Source organism: Diachasma alloeum, unplaced genomic scaffold (assembly GCF_001412515.2).
Source record: "Diachasma alloeum isolate Michigan unplaced genomic scaffold, Dall2.0 Dall_scaffold_78908, whole genome shotgun sequence".
NCBI lineage: Eukaryota > Metazoa > Arthropoda > Insecta > Hymenoptera > Braconidae > Diachasma > Diachasma alloeum.
The window spans coordinates 298,049-314,758 of NW_021683643.1; the positions used below are offsets into that span (position 1 = coordinate 298,049).

Here is a 16,710-nt window from a genome sequence, read left to right on the forward strand (position 1 = left end):
GGGGGGGGGGGCTTCGGTGGTCGGGGAAGCCCTGGGTTTTCACGTGAAGAATTTTTCAGCTCCAAGAGAAGGACTGTATGTATTGACGTAAATTAGGGGAGAGTGGGTCAACGAGGGAGTGGTGGTAGGGTTTAAGGATCCTTTGAAGTTCTTTTTGTCGGGGGAATTTTCGCAAATGTGATCCTTGGCACTCATTTTCTTTGATGAATTAATTTTTTTAAGGCTTCTCTCTGTGTGTTTTTGTTGAGGAAGGGTATGGAGAGAGAAATCCCGGGTAATTGCTGGGTTTGCTGGGTAAACACCGCGCATTGGATGCTCAAGGCGGTTTACAATTAATTAATTTAGCCGTTTTTAAGTTACACAGGGAGATGAAGAATCCAGGAAAAATACGCGCTGCGGGGAGATCCCAATTTATAATATTAAAGGATGACTAATTTCTGACGGTTAAAATCAGTAAGCAATTTAAGTACTTTGTCGGTCAGGAATTGTATTCAAGAAACTTATAATTATTTTCGTAATCGGTAATAATTTTTAATCAATTTATTATTAGTTATTCAGTTTCTAATTCGATTATAGAAATGACTGATTGTTTTGTTGAGCACATCTCTCAATTATGATGGAAAATGCAATGCTCATTGTTCTTTAGTAATTTTTATAGCATTAGAAAAAATAATGATTACTGCCCATCCCTGCTGTGTTAGCACAGTAAAATGGAAATTTTTTTCACAAAATTCCTGTATTTCGCAGATGAGAGCCGACACTAGCTCGTGAATTTTTCCGGATTCCTTTGAACCCATTTTGCCGTACTCGGGTGTAATTTTTTTTATATTTTTTATTCCCCGCAGTAGATTTGAAATTCGGAAATATCAGAGAAGAAAATTTGATCATGCGGTTGAAGATATCCATAGTTATGAATTTTTTGACTGAATTTTCCATGTCAAAAAATTCAAGTTTTTTAATAAAGATTTTTTTTCCATTTTAATAAACTATTCCTCCGGGCGTATGTGTCCATTAATTATTGCTGCACTCTAAAAATTCAGACGTCATTCTAATTAGTTCGAAAAGTGGAGAGAAATTCCGTGAAAATTAATTCATATATTTTTTTCTCTGCGCAGTGCATTTGAAATTCTGAAACATCACGGAAAAAAATGTGAACATGCGGTTGAGAATATCCATGGTTATGAATTTTCACCTGAATTCTCCGTGTTAAATCCTCGTAATTCGTGCCTTTTATATGCGAATAAATCAAAGTTGTTTAATAAAATTAATTTTTATTTAAATAAACTATCTTATCTATCTTCTAGGTGCATATGTCGATTAATTATTCCTGCGCATTAAAACTTCGCACGTCATTCCAATTAATTTGAAAAAATGGAGAGAAATTCCGTGAAAATAAATTCTTATATTTTTTCTCTGGGCAGTACATTTGAAATTCTGAAATATCACGGAAGAAAATCTGAACATACGGTTGAGGATATTCACGGTTATGAATTTTAATCTGAATTCCCTGCGTCAAATCCTCGCAATTCGTGCAACTTTTCTATGCGAATCAATTTAAGTTTTTTAATCAATTTTTTTACTAATTTAAATAAACTACTTCTCTGGGTGAATGTGTCCATTAATTATTGCTGTACTGTGAAAATCCCCACATCATTCTAATTAATTTAAAAAGTGGAGAGAAATTCCGCGAAAATATAGAGAATTAATTCTCCATGTAATGAATTCTTCTCACATAATGGAGATAAAATACTTCATTTTCATTACCGCGATATAATAAATTTTTATGCCCTCGTCAAAGAACCACTGGGGCATTCCCGAGGCAGTGGTGGCTTTGCCTTTGTTATTGGATATAAACTTAACACAGCAAAACCAAGTAGTACTCGTGTGTGTCCTATTTTGTTACGAACGGTAGAACTCTCGAGGGCATACCATTTCTCGTCTTTGTTCCAAGAAGACATTGAAACATTTTCTCGGAATACGACTAATTGCATGTGGCCAGCGCGTGGAATATTCATCGGTGTAAACAAGGGGTTTCCAGAGAAGTTGGGCAGTTGTTTTGTCATCAAGATTGTGGACAAAACTCATTATTATAAATGTGGACAATTGGAATGTTCGTGATACAGAGAGAAATGAAAAATCCGGAAAATTCAGAGGAAATTTGAAAATTCTTATCATTTTGTTTCTGAATATTCATGCTCCACTGAAAATTCAATCAAGTTGTGAAATTTCCATCTCACTCCCACGAAAAACTCACGAATTTCCGTGAATTAAAAATTGAAATTTCATAGCCATTTTTTCCCTAAATCCGATTCAATGTCACTCTCATGAGATTTACTATAATATCTTCCATGAAATTTCAAAAAATTTCTAACAGTGCACATAACTCATAGCTGAACGAAAAGAATCATGGAAGAATAGTGCCCAGATATTTAATAAGAATTAATCTAAAATCAGACGTTTTTGATCCATATGATTTCGATTATGCTCGTTAGAATTTTCGAGTAGACTTAACATTTTGCATTCATCGAAGCATTTCTCAATTTAATGCATCAAAGGATTTCACGTCTCGAATTAACTGAATCGAATGAATTCCCACTGGTGAATCAACTTATTTCATTATCTCCACATCGGAAATATCCAACTTCAATTGGCTCGGCATTATGGACACTTATGCCTGGGCCGCTTCTGGCTCTACGATTCCAATCGTTTCTCGTGAAATTATAGAATCACCCAGGTGTATTCGAGAAACTCGTTGCGTGCTTTTTTTTCTAGCAGCACTGGAGGCAATGGTAGCAAATGTACCTATGTAGAAGTTTCAGTATGAAAACTTTAATATTCTGAGTCACTGTTGGGAACTAATCAAATTGAGTTATTAAAACTCGGAGGGAGTGGAATATTCTGAAAAGCCTTTGCTAATAATGTCACATTGTAGCGGGAATAACTAGGCAAAAGAAATAAATAAAAACTGAGTTGATTTGAGCAGAGGTCAAGTTACTTCGCAGGGGGAAAAGTTGATGGAGATTGAGTGAACTCTGGAAGTCTCATTTTTATAATTCAAAAGTCAATGAAAAAATAACTTTAATTTTTATTTTTGATTGTGAGCTTCACCCTTATAAGCTTTAACCCTTATAAACTTCTTAAACCTCACAAATATCTGATGTATAAATTCAGATCGCCACCATCATTTATCGTCCCAATTTGAAATTTTCTGGACTCTTGGAAATTTTTGGCTTGAATTTCCCGTAAGATTTTTGAGAATTTTCATCAGGTAACAGATTTATTGGAATTTCAAGCAATTTTTACATTGAAAATTCACACTGCTATGAAAAAATCAATGGGAACTGTCAATTTTGAATGAATGTGGTGAATTATTCAATGTAAATTAGTAGAAATCATGGAAATTGTGGTAAACATTCAATTTTCAATTAACGGAAAATTCGATATGATTATTTCTATCGTCATTTATTATCTTAATTTGACCTCAATTGAACAAAACTGTTTGATCTACGGAAGTTCCAAGCAATTTCCCCGTTAGTAATTCATAAGTTCATATAAAAATCGATAGAAACCGACAATTTTTCTTTTTTTTCCCTAAAAATTACGAGAAATCTTGACAATTCTCATAAACATACACTTGAATTTTCAATTAATTGAAATTTGGTACTGAATATTCACGATTTGACTAAAATTTTTAATGAATTCGGCAATCTCGTCTCGAAACATGAATCGTATAATTATTTCTACTAAATTTACCATCAAACTTTTCATAAAATTCTGATTTTCCTCCAACAGCGTAGCAAGAGAAATGTTGAGTTATTTTTCCGCAGTACACACTGGATGAAGACTCCTTCATACAGAATATTATCTACATGCTCCCGTCTCATTACCTTTTGGTCTCCTTGACATGAAGATAAAAGTCACCGGAAGAATAATGCAGACAGGATTTTACCAGGAGTACATGGGTTCCTATTTGTGGAGAGTACCATATGGAGAATAAGATGATTTCCATAAAACTATTTCACGTGCTCCCCCCACCCCCCAACCGCGCCCGATACATGCAATATTCCCAGGAGTCTCTTCGCATCCTTCTTTGGCCACACGTCGCCAGAGGTATTCCATACTCATGAACTTACCCTGGGTAAAATCCATTTTCTTTCCTCTCTCGTGTCTTATCGCTAGTCTTCTGGTCTGTCCTTGCTGCACTACGGAAATATATGAATAAAAATGAGTTCAGTAATGAAGAGCGAATATATTTTTCTTGTTGCGGAATTAGATTGGATTATTAAAGTGTACATTTATTAGCCTTACAACAATTTTAAATTAAGAAATTGTGTCTCATTGCTCTTTTGGTAGATTATGTAGGAATTAATTCAAAATAAATTTTAATGACTCATATTATTTGTAGAAACAACTGGATTGAATATATTCGGATGAACGAAGCAAACGAATGTATTTCTTCAGGCTGTCGAAACAATTTTCATTGGAGCAAGTGCTGCTGGAAATTATTTGACATTTGACCAATACCTCCATTAAATTAAATAAATTTTTAAGGATATCGTAGTGTTTTTTACAGTTTGGTACAGACTGCACTCAAATTGCGTGAGAAAAATTTGAAGAAAATTATCAGCGTCATTCAAATTACATTTTACATAAAATTATCATTTTCTTAAATATTCGTTGTTTATAAATAAAGAATTGAATTTAAACTACTTCTATTCAAAGCGATTTCTGCTGTAATTCTGAATACGAATAAATTTGTTACGATTCCGAGCAAATGATTTTTATAGTGGAAAATTGATTCTTTATAAATTATTTGTAGAAAATACTGGTAATTTTCAAAAATTGCATTTTTCAAATTATCTCATCAATCTTCCTCTAAAAGTGAATTTTCCTATTTTTTCAGATTTAAAAAATGTTTTCTAGCGGTTCAATATCGAAATTCAAATTGAGACCTGCAAAGTTCAAATAATAAAATCATTGTAAAACTTTCGGAAACCTGGAATCAAATGGGGCTCAAGTAAAAGCTCCGATGTTCCACTGCGAAAGTAGAAAAGAATTTCACCGGAGATAAAATAGCCAAAGTACTTGAAAATCCGTAACGTTGTGGATTTTAAATTAAATTTAAGATCAAAACGTTCAGAGAATTTTTATTCGCCCCGGAAATTCAACGAAATTAGTTTTTTAACCGACTTTTTAAAATTCCGTATTATCGACAGAAATGTCACATTTATCTGAAAAAATACTGGTTAACGTGCAATGAATGGAGATAGGGAGGCTTTTATCGTGGGTGGATGGATGAGCTGTTTTAATGGATGTAGAGAGGGGGCGGACGATCTATTCCGGAAATGGGGGAGATCTACCGAGAAACAAATTGCTTAAATTAAGAATATTATCTCGAGGTATTGTTAAAAATTTTCGATTGAAATTCAAGCTTCACTTTTTCAAAATCTTTCCAAAGTGCCCATTTTGCCCCCACCCCCTCCTCGGAAGTTCATCGAATGAAATCTTTGTTAAAAGTTTCCCAATTCTTTACTTGAAACTCCAGGAGTAATTTTCCAACAGTGAAGTATAGAACATTGTTGAATTCCGAGCATTTTTCTTTGAAAAATCGCAACACAAAGGACAATACATCCATTATCTCCTCTATCGGAGCCTGACAACGTGATATACGAACAATGGCAGATACACCGCAGATAATTGCCAGAATGGATTAGCAAAACCAAATGGCCAATCTGCGATTCACTGGTTCGATATATACGTGGCTATATCCCCCTCTTTTTCTCCCACCTGTTCGCTAATTAATAACGCCCAAAAACAAAATCGATGGATGGGACATGGCGGTGTACCAGTGAGAGAACAGCAGAGTCGACTGAATTATGAACGAATAAATTGTTGGATATTCCTAGGGATTACCAGCAGCGAGAGCCAGCAGCTAAATAACAGACAAACCCACCCAAGACCTGTCTTGCCCTCCTCGAGGGATTAAAGAATACCTCCTCTTCTATTTTTTACGCCAGCCCCACGGCTTTTTCCTTTAGTGGGTACATTTTTTTCCAAGAATCCGCCGTTGTCTGTGTACTTTTTTATTTGTTTTATTGCTCTTTTGGGCTGGGCATTGGGGGCCTTTACTTTGCACATTTTTGTTGCTGCCCCGGAGGGCGAGGATCAGGATGAAAAGTTAACGGGTAATTGGGTGAATGTGAGCGAATTAAACATTCCGGGGGGTGGCGAGTAAATGGGGCCATCCAGACTTTTTTTTATTTTAATTCTGTATTATCGACAGAAGTGTCACATTCATCTGAAAAAATCGTGATTAACGTGAAATGAAGGGAGATAAGGTGGGCTTTATTGTGGGTGGGTGGATTAACTGGTTTAGTGGCTCTAGGGAGGGGAGAATATTTCATTTCGGAAGACATGTATAGAGGAAAAAATTGGTTGAATTAACAATTTTGTTCCAGAGGTACAATTTTGAAATTTATTGAGTGCAGTTGGAGGCACAAATTTTGATTGAATTGTAGGTCTACTGAAATTTTTAGGAAGTTTACTGTTGGGAATTCCACGTTTTACAGATGAATGACTAAAAGCTGTAAATTTTTGGTTCAATTATACCATGAAAATTCAGAACAATTGGGAACATTCAGGTTCTTATACACTGGAATTTTCAATTGCTTGAGAATTCAGCGTAATTTGGTACTGAATGTTCTGTGTTTAGTGAAAATCCAAGTAAATTGGGGAATTTTCGGCTTTCTGCAGCTCAAAAATGTGAAATTTAAGTAAATTTGAATGTCGCTCTTCTGGAAATTACTAGTCCATTGAAATTTTTATGAAATGTACCGTTTCATGATTTTTTCCTTCGAAATTGAGGTGAATGTCGCTCACCGGAAAATGATGACTGGACTGTCCATAAAATTCCAAATTTCTTCTGACACAGAGGAAAAAAGTGGTGATTTTCAGAATCCCATTCCTCATTTTCAGGAGTCAATCCCCACTTTTTAGGGATTGGCGATTATGAAATTCAACGAATGCAAAATTATGAAATTCAGTAATATTTCTAGCGACATTATCACAAAATTCTAGTGACAGTGTCACTTATGTTTCAGGAAAGTTTCACTGAATTTCAAAGACCGATCTCTAATTTTCAAAAAATATCAAATTTCAGTGATAAAAATCACGGATAATCCGAATTATTCCGATAATTGAGGAAAATTCATAGAAATGTGTCCTTAAATTCCAGATTCCTCTGAATTTTCAAAGAATTTGGCAGTAAATATTCACTTTCACTTGAAAATTCATTGACTTGTTCCCCTTAAATCGAATTTAAGGTCTTTTTCCGCATAATTCAGCCGAATTTTTTAACAGTCTAGATTCTTAAAAATCATAACATTTCCACTGAAATTGCAAAGAATTTGGTCATTAAAAATTCATAACTCCATCGAAAAATCTGTGGGAACTGTAAATTTCAGTTTAATTATTCCGGGAAAATTCTGAGAAATTTGTCCTTGAATTCCAGATCCCTCTGAATTGTCCGAGAATTTAACAGTAAATATTCATTTTCCCTTGAAAATTCATGTAAACTGTAGAATATCCGTCTTTTTGCCGCTAAAAAATTGGCGCTTTACTTGAATTTTCAGCAAACCTTAAAATTCCATTGACTTGTTTCCCTTAAATCGAATGTGAGATCTTTCTCCGCCTAATTCATCCCAATTTTTCAACATTCCAAATTCTTAAAATTCAGTAACATGTGCCTGAAAACCAGTGACATGATCACGAAAATCAAAACACTTTCTTCCCTGTGAAGCAATAATTTCAGAGTGGCGAATAATATCCCAAACTCCGCAATTTTCCTGCTCTCCAGATATTCAGCATCGAACAACGTATTTGCCGAGCTCATCCACGTCCGGTTTATGTTATTACGGAAGGCTTATCCGCTTGTGCGTTCTCAGTTATGGGAACTGGCTGGGGAGAAGCTCATCTCTGTGTCAACACACGTTAGATCCCTCTGTGGCCCACGACCCCCTCTGCCTCCCCACCCCCTGCCGCTCTACCCTTCCTCGTACCACACTGATCCCCATCGTGAGAGTCTAATCAACGAGCTGTAAACACATCAAACCGATTCAACAGTATATCGCAATGATGTTGGAGAGAGAATCGTAAACAGCCTCTCCAATCTGGCCGCTGAATCCCAGCGTCAGGTGAGCTTTGGATTCAGTTGCATCCGGCCAATGTCTGCGCGTTGCAGGTCTGGGGGAAGATCCGCGCGGATCATTCAGAAATTGGGGCTGTAGTTGAGCTAGGGGGGATCGAATTTCGGAGCTGGGAGAGGGCGAGGGGAGGGTGACGAGGCGGACAGCGCAGCGGTTAACACGCGAGGCGGGGACGGCAGGAGATAGGGACTTTAGTGATCAGACACGATACCAATCTTGATTTTATTTGGGTTTCAGTATACCGATTGGGAGCAGCCCAAGGACGGCTTTCGATATCAGAAAGCAGTGGCTGATGCCGTTGGTGATTACTTCTTCATTTGTCCGTCCACTCATTTCGCTCAACTATTTGCCGACCGGGGGATGAAGGTGTATTACTATTTCTTCACTCATGTAAGTACATTACGGTTTTCTATTCTAGGGGAACGTAATTTCTTCTCTGGAGAGATGCCGAGAAACAAGTTTCAGGGTACAGGGATGGAACATCTTTAGATTTTTCAATATTTAAGGAATTTCTGAATTAGATTTATTAAGGTTTAAATATACTAGTCGAAATTTGATAATAGTCAAATAATTAATAGTCTAAATTGCAATTGATGATGAATTAAATATTTAATAATATGGAATTGCACATAATTATATGACCAAATTACTGATTGTGAGAACTAGAACGTTTTGTCTGATTGTCAAAGAAATTTCACTAGAATTCACACCGTTAAAAATTTTCCACTGAAGTCTCTGATAAAGTTCTTGGAAATTTCTAATGAGTAACATGGCCACTGAAATTTCAAGGAATTTTGTCATTGCAAAGTCGTAATTTGTTGGAAAAATCCGTGGGAACTGCAAATTTCAGTAATTATTCCAGGAAAATTAATGAAAAATCAGGAAAATTCGGAAAAATCTCTCCTTGAATTCCAGATTCTTCTGAATTTTCAAGGAAGTCCCAAAAAAATACTTGAAAGTTCAAGATTTTTTAGGGAATTCCCTGAAAATCCCAAGTGATTTGACAGTGAATATCCAGTTTCACTTGAAAATTCATGTAAATTGTGGAATTTCCATCTTCCTTCCGCAAAAAAATTGGGACTTTACTGGAATTTTCAGAGAAACTTGAAATCCCATTGACTTTTTCTCCTTAAATCAAATTCAAGGTCTTTTTCCGAAAAATTCAAATAAAATTTTTTAACAGTGCAGTTTTTTTTGTCTCTGAAACCAGAAACGTTTTCTCTGTGCTACACTGTTAGAAATTTTTTGAAATTTCATGGAAAATATTATAGGAATTTCATGAGAGTGACATTGAATCGAATTTAGGGAAAAAATGGTTATGAAATTTCAAGTTTTACGTAGAATTTATGAAAATTCATGAGTTTTTAGTGGGAGTGAGTTGGAAATTTCACAACTTGATTGAATTTTTAGGGGAACATGAATATTCAGCAACAAAATGACATAAATTTTCAATTTTTCGCTGAATTTTCTGAATTTTCACAGAATAACTGAACTGAAAAATCAAGTATTTTATTGATTTCCAGATAATTTCAACAAAAAATCGCTGGAATATTTGATTTTTCAGTGACAAGATTTCCTGAAATTTCAGTGGAGCTTGAACACGATGAAAAAATCCAGAATTTGGCAGGGAAAATTCAGACCAAAATTTTTAACAGTATACGTACCATAGAAGAAACAACCAAAATCGAACCTTGAACATCTATGTATATGAAACTCTAGTGCATAAATTTCTTATCCACCAAGTTTCCATGCAAGTCTCCAATAAATGCGAAAGTCATCATGTTTCACAGTTTCCCCTTATCTCTCCTCATTCCGTGTGTCAACATCACCCCTCTCTTGGAATATTTACTCCCCAAAAGTCTGATGAACAAGAGATAACTCGTAAAACTTGCGTTCTCTCTTCGCCGCCATCTTCTCATTTTATCACCATAAACACAAAAGCATTTGTGTGTCCTACCACAGCCGTCCGTGAGAAATATTTCCAGGTTTTGTGTGTTTGAAAAATTCATAAACATCGGAGCCACATTGAATTTACAAGCGGAACGAAAATTTCGCTTCCTAGATTGAAGACAAAAATACAATTAAGGAAAGTTTCCTTACGGTTCCATGGGCGGAAGTGAAATGCAACCGCGATTTTTACATTTGCATGGAATACATATTTCAAAAGTTATCGTCAAGCTTGGATCATAATACCCCACGGATTTCCCCGTGTTTTTCGCATTCTCATGTGGTTTTGTTCGGCTTTGTCATTTTTCTGGGGTCCTTTTCATTTCGATCTGTTGTGCCGTTGTCAGAAATGAAATGCATGAGTATTATGAATAAACAAAAATATGAGAGGAACCACGACCTCCCAACATTATCCCCAGTACAAAGCATCATTAGGAAGTGAAAATCCATTGTGCGTGAATTCTAAACGGAGTAGAGATCATTAAAAAACCGAAAGGACGGAAAAAAACTATCTCTGGAATGAATTCTCTGAGAGAAAACATGAAAATACCTTTTGTAGACGAGCAACGAAGTTTCGCGGAAAACCACTCATTACCGAGATGATCAGATAATTACCCCGACATGCTACATCCGTTAATTATAATTTTAATCAAGACTTCATCTGATGGGTAAAAAGTTATTTTCAAAGGAGATTTCACAGGATTTTTTTTTGGAAAAAAAGTTTCCAACGAAAGATTTTGTGGTAATTTTTGTAGCCTCACTTGTTATGGCGATGATTATATTTAAATTTTTAACATCAAAGTGGATATTAAACAATTGAATCAAAGGAGTAATTGCCCAAATTTGTGGAATGATAATTCAATTAAATTGATGAATTGCATGAAATAATGAATTCTCATTGGCAGTGGCAAAACGCTTAATTATGACATGGAAAAACGATTTCGAATCAAATGATTCTCCTGTTCATTTTTCACCTTTTAATATCCACGCTGACGTTGCACCCCAGAGTCCGATGAAACATAAGTAACAACACGTCTTCAAGATTTTTTTCGTGCAAAAGAAAATTTTTAATGAAACAGATCTCATGGTAATTTTCTTGCCCTCACTCTTCATGGAGATGATTCCATTTAAAAAATCATTTCGCTAGTTTATCTGTTGAATTTTTAATGTTAAAGTAGAGATAACATAATTGAATTGAAGGAGTAATTAACCAAATTTGTGGAATAAAGATTCAATTTAATGGATGAATCGAACAAAATCGAACAAAAATCATTTCGCTATTCGATCGGTTGAATTTTGCATATTAAAGAAAAGATAGCATAATTAAACTGAAGGAGTAATTAACCAAATTTGTGGAATAATGATTCAATTTAATGGATGATCGAACAAAATCGAACAAAAATCATCTCGCTATTTGATCTATTGAATTTTGAATATGAACGAAGAGATAGCATAATTCAGTTGAAGCAGTAATTAACAAACTTTGTGGAATGATGATTCAATTAAATGGATGAATCGCACAAAATAATGAATTCTCATTAATACCGGCAAAACTCGATTAATAATGCCATGAAAGAACGATTTCGAATCAAATGATTCTCCTGTTCATTTTTCACCTTTTAATATCCACGCTGACGTTGCACCCCAGAGTCCGATGAAACATAAGTAACAACACGTCTTCAAGATTTTTTTCGTGCAAAAGAAAATTTTTAATGAAACAGATCTCATGGTAATTTTCTTGCCCTCACTCTTCATGGAGATGATTCCATTTAAAAAATCATTTCGCTAGTTTATCTGTTGAATTTTTAATGTTAAAGTAGAGATAACATAATTGAATTGAAGGAGTAATTAACCAAATTTGTGGAATAAAGATTCAATTTAATGGATGAATCGAACAAAATCGAACAAAAATCATTTCGCTATTCGATCGGTTGAATTTTGCATATTAAAGAAAAGATAGCATAATTAAACTGAAGGAGTAATTAACCAAATTTGTGGAATAATGATTCAATTTAATGGATGATCGAACAAAATCGAACAAAAATCATCTCGCTATTTGATCTATTGAATTTTGAATATGAACGAAGAGATAGCATAATTCAGTTGAAGCAGTAATTAACAAACTTTGTGGAATGATGATTCAATTAAATGGATGAATCGCACAAAATAATGAAGTCTCATTAATACCGGCAAAACTCGATTAATAATGCCATGAAAGAACGATTTCGAATCAAATGATTCTCCTGTCCATTTTTCACCTTTTGATATCCACGCTGACGTTGCACCCCAGAGTCCAATAAAACATAAGTAACGACACTTCTTCCGGGTATCGAGAGACGTGAAAGATATATGGAAACCCCCATCTTGGACAGCATGAAATTCACCCGTCCGAGTGATTCTCCCCTGGTCATATTCCTCTCTACACTTCGCCATATTCCACTGCCCTTTTGCCGACATCTGTTTTCCATCCGCATCAGCCATTCTTATTCCGTCAGTGCCTTCACCGCTCCAACTCAAGATATTTCGAGGATATCGAGGTCCTCGGGGCTGCATGATACCCATATCATGACCCGGTGCATCTGTGTTACCCTTTTCCTCGGCATAAATCCCCTTCACATGACAGACGGAACATAAAATATGGAGTAGATCGGATGAACCAGGACTTATGAAGAAAGTCGTCACGAATTCAATGTCTTGGTTATAAAAAACTCGCATGAAATGTCTCTCAATAGCAATAACACGAAACTCACAGGGGAGAGAATGTTATTACGTCAAGAATATTATTATTTCATTTGAAGAACATTTTTGGAGCTTAGAAAATGACGAAAATTGATGTTGCGAATAATCTTATTATTATTAGTTTCCAATGAATACTTTTTTATTACAGGAAAATTCCATTTTTTTATGTCAGGTTGAATTGACTTTAAAGGGCCTAAAAATGTATTGACATAGAACAAATGTTATTTGCAGCCGGCTAATGGGGGGTTAATAACTTTGGCTTGGTATTCTCAAGGTTCCGCACAATTTTGAAGTAAAAATGGTTTTTTGTCAATGGATAGAAATTGATAAATTGCACTGATGAGGAGTGGATATACCACTTGAAACGTTGGCGAAATAGTGAAAACTCTATGAAATAAAAATATAGTAGAAGCAGGACCCACGTCCTTGGCGCGGATCAGAACATGGAGGATTAGATAGATACTCGACAGTGAGTTGAAAAACTCCACGCCACGGCCGTTGCTTCTGCTTCTATTGATTTTTTATTTCATAGAGAATTTTTTTCCAAACCTTACTCGATTTAGAAACTTTTTTCTCATAGACATCTGATTGTGCCCTATGGTCATTCATTTTACATTTTTGACTTTACTTTTTTTCTCATTTCTTCGTATTTTTCAAAAATTTCTACTGTTCAGTAAGAATCAAACAAAACTTTTCTTTGGCGCGGTCTTTTTACAAAAACATTTCAGTAGCGAAGTGGTAAAACGGTTTAAGTCGACTTATCTCCTAGTTTAGTTTTTGAGGAATATTTCCGAATCTAAGGGAGATTGCGACATTTTCGTAATTACATTTGTTGTAGCACTCAATCGGCTCTATAAAAAAGGTTATAACAAAAATTTTGCTATCTTCCTTAGGTTCCGAGATATTCATTGAAAACTGGTCAATAGTCAAAATTGACTTGTACCGTTTTACCACTTAATGTATGTCAATTGTAGTGAATAATTATATTAGATTTCTGAAGTTGATATCAAAATATCTGAAGGGAAAGTTTCAGCTGTTAAGGTAAAATTTCTTGGTGTTTCTGGTAAAATTTCTGTCAAAATTTCACAGAAATACGGACCAAAATTCACGTTCTCCCCAATAAAATTTCTAGTGCCGGCACTGGAATTTTTTTCTGGCGGTCACTTTGCGCTTCTTTTCCCGTGCTAGCACTAGAATTTTTCTAAAAAAATTCTCTCCGTGTATAATACATCCAGTGTGACTTTTTTTGAAGCCAATTTATTCGGCGTATTGTGTCATTAGATTTTTTATTAAAGGATGTAACTAAGAGTATTTTTTATATAGCTTGTCACGCTTGCGTTTTATTTAATGGATGATTACGGATTTACGGAGGTAATGAAGGGGGTAGCTGCTTCGTGTACAGATACACAAAGGCACAAAATTGTAAAGGATATTTGGATATTCGTGAAAAATCGTAAGTACTCTCAACTTAAATTTCCACATTCTCACAGAGAGAAGAATTTTCGTCTTCAGTGATATCTCTCTGAAAATCTAATTTTTTTTTCTCTGTGCTGGGAATAATTCCAACAACATCAAGAAAGTGTCGAGGGACCTTGCGCATTTGTCACCATTCAAAATAAAAAAATCCTCTCATTCGAAAGCAGAAACGGAAATATTAACCCGTGAATGCACCAAATTATCCCCTCAATTACATCTTTGTCAACTTCCCCGTTTTCCGATTAAAAGATAACCCTGAAAGAAGCCGAGTGCAGTGAGTAATCTCTCGTCCTCAACCGGTGAATGCCACCAACAGCTTCCCCTGTCAACTGAAAGCGAGCGAAACTTTCCTCAAAGAGCTATAAGAAGAAAAATCAAAAAAATCCCCAATCCCCCATTTCCTCAAAAGAAGTGAATGTGCGTGGAATAAAAGCACCGAGTCTAAGAGTAACTAGAAAAAGTAGTCAAGAATAAATTACGTTTCAACTCATACCGTTGAAAAATCTTTTTCCCAGGCGCTTGACTGCACGGTCGAAAGGTCGTCAAGACGCAAACACCCGGCATCCCAACAGCGGTTGGAGTATCGCATAACCCCCACTGAAAAATAAAAAAAGAAAAATGGGAGGAAGAAGTGAGGAAAAAGGCGCTCGGAGAAACTTGGAGCTATGTATACCGGGACCAGGGGTAGTATATGAAAGTCGCTTACCCCCGTCGAAATTGAAATTCCAGTAAAAGTTCTTCCGGTGCACGGGATGCTCAGGGAGAAAACCTTAGGGGGAGAAGGAAAGAGTTGAGTCGTTCTAAGGCATGGATGAGTAAGACGAGAATGTCGATTTTACTTGGGGCGGTGTCGGGGAAGGGAACGAAATAAAGAATATGTATCTTGAGGAACAGTTGAAGCTATTGGGGAGATCCTCTAGCCATACGTCAGAGATATGTTTCATACACGTGCACTTTTCCAGTGGAATATTCCCTCTTGCTGTAACATTGTGTAGAATTTTTTATCTTTATTTTACATCGCTTCGACCCGGTTAGGGTATACTGCGATGATGATCAAGACTTTAAATGGTTAGATCTCACCATTCATCGTTAGATCTCACCGAGTTCAAAACCCGGCCGGGTAAACTTACCCACTGCTCCAAGCCACCGGGCAATTGTGTAGGATTTTATGAAGAAAATGCATATGAGAAAAAAAACGCTTCACTGTTAAAAATTTTCGTTTGAATTTTCTCTGCCAAATTCCGAAAATTTTTATCGTGTTCAAGTTCTATTAAAGTTTTAGGAAATCTTGGTATTGAAAAATTAAATATTCTATTGATTTCCTCTTCAAATGATCTAAAAATCAATAAAACACTTGATTTTTCAGTTCAATTATTCCATAAAAATTCCGAAAAATCAGGAAAATTCAGGGAAAAATTTAAAATTCATGTCATTTTCTGAATATTCATGTTCCACTAAAAATTCAATCAAGTTGTTAAATTTCCATCTCACTCCCACTGAAAACTCATGAATTTCCTTTGATTCTGGCTAAAACTAGAAATTTCATAACAGTTTTTCCCCTAAATCCGATTCAATGTTAATTTTATGAGAATTACTATCATATTTTCCATAAAATTTCAAAAAATTTCTAACAGTGTAGTAACCCTCTAGAATAATGAGCAATTGCAAAAGAACAAATGAAATGCTTATTTTACGAAGACTCTACTCAAGTGAGTGAGAACAGAATGTCGATTTTACTTGGAGCGGTGTCAGGCGCAGGTTCTCTTTGTTGACTAGGGGCGGAGGAAGGGAACGAAATAAAGAATATATATCTTGAAGAACTGCTGAAGTTATTGGGATCCTCTAGCCATACGTCGGAGATATGTTCCATACACGTGCACTTTACCAGTAGAATATTCCCTCTGGCTGTAACTTATGCTTCATATTCTTTGTAACATTGTGTAGGAATTTATGAAGAAAATGCACATGAGGAGAAAACGCAAGTACCCCGTTAGGATAATAAGGAATTTCAGAAGAAAAGACGAAATGCTAATTTTACGAAGACTTTACTCAAGCGAGTGAAAACAGAATGTCGATTTTACTTGGAGTGGTGTCAGGTGCAGGTTCTCTTTGTTGACTAGGGGCGGAGGAAGATATGTTTCAAATACAAAAAAAAAAAAAATTATGTTATAAATAATAGCATAATCTTCTACTGGTAAAGTGCATGCACGTGCACTTTACCAGTAGAAGATTATATTATTATTATCATATTATTTTTTTTTTTATTTTTTCCCTCTCGCTGTAACTTATGCTTCATATTCTTTTTAACACGAGACCGAACGCATGCTACAGCGCGCTGAATTGT

At 35.5% G+C, this 16,710-nt stretch overlaps 1 protein-coding gene across 2 annotated transcripts in view; it reads left to right on the plus strand.

Annotated features, from left to right (window-relative positions):
* Nucleotides 1–16,710, plus strand: part of LOC107047828 (acetylcholinesterase) — a 110,386-nt gene that overhangs the window by 62,169 nt on the left and 31,507 nt on the right. For both annotated transcript variants that reach the window (XR_001461652.1, XM_015270680.1), the window contains exon 3: nucleotides 8,442–8,594. Coding sequence is in view for 1 of the 2 variants with exons in the window: in XM_015270680.1 (XP_015126166.1) it covers nucleotides 8,442–8,594 (153 nt within the window). In the remaining variant the exon portion in view is untranslated. The remainder of the gene's footprint in view (nucleotides 1–8,441; nucleotides 8,595–16,710) is intronic.